This window comes from Mollisia scopiformis (genome assembly GCF_001500285.1).
Source record: "Mollisia scopiformis unplaced genomic scaffold LY89scaffold_56, whole genome shotgun sequence".
Lineage (NCBI taxonomy): Eukaryota > Fungi > Ascomycota > Leotiomycetes > Helotiales > Mollisiaceae > Mollisia > Mollisia scopiformis.
In genome coordinates, this window is record NW_017263636.1 from 3,116 (window position 1) to 7,368 (window position 4,253).

The 4,253-nt window shown below is 44.0% G+C and overlaps 1 protein-coding gene across 1 annotated transcript; it reads right to left on the reverse strand.

The window, feature by feature from the left end:
- Positions 1–1,310: 1,310 nt before the first annotated feature.
- LY89DRAFT_603774 (uncharacterized protein) lies at positions 1,311–1,535 on the reverse strand (the record flags this gene model as incomplete). Its single annotated transcript, XM_018210325.1, has 1 exon — positions 1,311–1,535. A coding segment is annotated over one exon (225 nt), but the record flags the coding sequence as incomplete, so codon positions are not given.
- Between the last annotated feature and the right edge of the window lie 2,718 nt (positions 1,536–4,253).

The following is a 4,253-nucleotide window of genomic DNA, read 5'->3' on the forward strand; positions in this document are numbered from 1 at the left end:
ACTCTCTTGGAACTATGCATAAAGTCCACCTCAAGGTGGATACTGCACACTTCCGCCGGGTCGCAGCACAGGGTTGTTTGACTTTCGGTATTGATGATGGCTAAGGAAGCGGGTAAATTCAACGATTCGCGTTCAAGGCAAACGTTGATTCAAGCATACACCGATGATGCCCAGCTCGATATCGTATCAATTTGTCAAGTTCTCGTCCAATTGGCCAACTCGACAGTTCATGCATGATCAGGAAAAGGAGATTCGGGAGCCGCAACTTCGGCCAGGATCAAGTGGCATCGCGGCGATAGATAAGCTGAGATATTGAAGGAAACTAAGAGTAATGACAGAAGAGGGAAATTATCGGTAATTATTGGATTTTTCATGTGCTCATAATTCTAACTCAAGCTTTAAACGAGCTGTGAAAGCCGGGGTCACCACGTGATACTGTATTCCGAAAAGTCTGAGCCGAAAGTTCACGAAGAACTGCTCACAAGTAAGTACAGACGTACCAAACACGCAGAGCAGATCGTCTCAAGTAAAAGCAACACTAAAGATGAAAGAACGCCAGAATGGCGCACACAAGCAGCCCGAAACACATGTTGCAGACCATCTTAGAGTCGCTATGGATGTCCTCCACGTTAGGATCCAACTCCATAAATCTAGAAACTAATTCAACCGCGGAGGTTGGACATGGAGCTGGAAAAAATCCGGCGAAGATGGAGATAACCCAAACTGGCAAGAAAGAGACGAGAGAAACTGTTCGTTCCAAGCTCTGCCACACCGGGAGTCAGGACCTCCACGCATTGGTTTACACGCAAAAGACTCTTCTCGAACATTTAAAATATGGCGTAAAGCTCTAAAACCATGTTCATGACTTCATTGTCTCGATTTCGGCATGTTTCTATAGATTTACCCACTCACTCAACTCTTTTGTATGAAAAACCATCAGATGTCCAGCCCATCGTGTCCAAAGAAGTAAAAGGGACTCGAAATCAAGTCTCTTACTCGCCTTCCCTCTCACTGCTTTGTCTATTCCCGAGTCCTAGGTTCAGAGTCTACGGCCCAAGAATCTGGATCTCTAGAATCCAATCCACCAGCACGGTCACATTAAAAGTTTGGATCATCCTCTGACACGTATACGATATACTGCGAGTGATCCCGAAAGGAAAAGAAGCTTGAAATTTTAGGTATTTCTCTATTGGAGAGGAAATACCCCTGTCTGTACCCACGATCAAGGAAATGTCATGCAATACAATGAGGCTGAATTCAAATTAATTCGGGAATCCGCACTCTGATTCCCGTTAGGGCCAAACCAATAACTACAATAGCTTTAGCGCAAAAGAAAATGGTAAGCTATACCACTTTTCTTCTAATTCAACGCCCTTGCTAAAAAGCACAGCGAAAAGGGGGCTTCCAAACATAAGCCCGATAATATTAATAACACTAACAAAAAAATTCAACTCCGCAATATAATGCACGTTAATAAAGCTAGTCGCTAAACTTCCGAGAAAAGCGAAGAGCCCCCAGCCGAACGAGTTGAGAACTTAAACCGGTACCAAGATTGAAGTAATTCGGCGCTAAAACAACGAGTAAAAACAAAACACGTGGGCGGCAAGCAAAATAACAACGCATATTATGACGACTAGGCCGGATCGGATGAAAATGAAGACTGTGACTCGAGCAAGGGAAGTTTTATAACGAGCCGATATATACTGGAGCAGAATATCTCAGTTTATTAAGAGCATGTGAACGAGAAATCCAGAGACGATTAGCAATATTCGAACGTCGGAGACCAAAAATGACGCAAAGTTAAGAATGTGGTGTAGCAAGTTTTGCTATCGTGAAAGCGATTTCACCGAGGATGCCGACGAACTCGATGAATCTAATGCTGTTGGGGCGGGTGTTTTACCGTAATTTAAAGTTTCTGGTAGTATCGAAACCAATATAATAGCTACAGTATGGCTTCGACAACGAGGCCGAGAAGCGTGGGTATTTAAAGATTCCAGGGCATCAGCGCGGCGCGGATTAGGGGATCTTCGAACTGTGTAGTAATGACTATGGCTTGTACCTAGAAAAATATTGTGACTGTGAAATTTGCGTGAGCTTTGTGTTCCGCCAACATAGCAAGAAAGGAACCTACCTTTCTGCTCAGGAACGACTTCCGATATTATAGCATATAGAAGCCCACTGACGATCGAAACACCATCTCCCAGAACATTATGAATCGAAGATAGCCAGGTCATCCGTAATGGAATAGTACCTCTAAAATAAATGATTATTTGTACGTAGGCATATTTGAACTAGAGCGCGACAGCAATGAGGAGCTGGACTGGTTTGCGACCGCGAGCATCAGCGACGTAACCTTATGGCACAAAACATAACAACACTAAGAAGTCACATGTCAGTCCAAAAGAAGCATTCTAGCCAAGATTCGAGATTCCCTGCCTATGCTATCGAGCATAATTTGCCAGCTTTTCAACATTGCTGTCCCAATCAGGGACGAATTATGCTTCTTGTAATACTGCCGACAGTAGATAAATTATATCACGCGTATTTATGGCGGCACGATAACCTCATAGCCTAGGTCAAAGACTGCGACATAAAGCACCGGGGATTGTGACGATCAATTGTTGTGAAGGCTTTTTTTAACGAAGTTTCGTGTTCTTTAATAAAAAAAAAGCGGCGGTTTTTCTAAGAATATATATAAATTTATTATCGATAATTTTTATTTTTTAATATAATAATAATCTCGAGTATCGATGGGGCTGATATGCTCGTTGAATGCTCTCTTCTGTACCATCGGGCGCTTCCCCATCTAAGGAATCGACAGTTTTGAGGAGGCCGGCAGGATACCGACCAAAGTGATAGACACCTTTGCGCTTGGGACAGTTCTCTTCGAGGTCTTCACTAGTACCCAGCTCTATAAAAGTAAAAGTTATGGCTAGCGCCGCCGTCATGCTACCAATCGGGAATTTCCAAGCCTCGACGTGATATCGCACGTGGAAGTCCAGCAAACTATATTGAACTGCTAGTATAAGAAGTATAAAAAGATAGAAGACATAATTCGAGATCTGCAGCCTATTTGAGTACACTGAACGTGCAGGAAGCGATGTTCATGGTCCGTAAAGAGTAACTGCATGCTGTCAAGGGAAGACTCTGGCTCTCTGGGTCGTGCAGATCGCCGAGCCTTATCCGTAGATATGATGTCCTGAATCGATTTATTGATCCCAGTAGAACATGACAGATGTGTAGTCCATGTCTATGTCGTCTCGAGAGCTGCACTTACCGTCGATATATTCTCTCAACGCCCATGCCTCGTTATACCACTTCGCAGCATCCTCTTGCCGTTCTTCCATCTCAGACGCTTTGGCCAACATTCGTGCTCCTCGAGCGTACGCTTTCAGGGTATAATAAGGAGACTCTTGCTTGAGATGGTTATTTATGGCTTTTTGGATATAATCTCTGTTCAATCGCCCTGTGTTAATCCAATGCTTAACGGGTGGTATATCAAAGAAAGGGGAGCTAGCCTGGCTGTCTCTCTTCTTCTGGTCACTTTTGCGGAGCAGTAGAATTTCTCCAACCTTATAAGCATATCTAGCTACTAGAGCATGCTAATCCCCAAACAATGCGATATAGATTTTAAGGCCTTGAAGATGAACGGCGATGGCTTCTTCGATGTTCCCTTGCGCCAGAAGGGTATCCCCAAGGGCGTACAAGGCGGGCGGGGTTTTTGGATAAGCCTATAGTGTTGCTCTTAGGATTTGCTCGGCATTATTGAGGTCACCACATCGATACATAAGAAATCCCAAATTAAGCTAGATAATTGTGATGGCATCCGACTCCTCTGGGGAAACGTCCCCGCATAACCTCTTCGCTTCTAGCTGGGTGGACAAGGCCTCGTCAAACTCCTGGAGCTAACTTAGAGAATTTCCCAAGCCAGTGAGAATTCGAGGCATTCTCTGATTGTGAATACCGATGTAATGTTTCTCCATTGCCAATAAAGCATACTTGCGAGCCTGTCGGTTGCTGTCACGGATCACCTGGATCGCCTGCAGTAATCGCCTGCCCAATCGCCTGCGATAGAGGTCAGGCCGGGAATGGTGGCGTTCCCGAGCTCTAGGCCTAATAGAGCCTAGCCCCTCACATAACATCCCTTTATTTTAGTATATATATACATAAATCCTTCCTTTTTTTATTCCTTTTCTTTTCTTTATCTTTAAATTCTAAGAAATAATCGAATCGATTCTTCGTCTACGTATTAA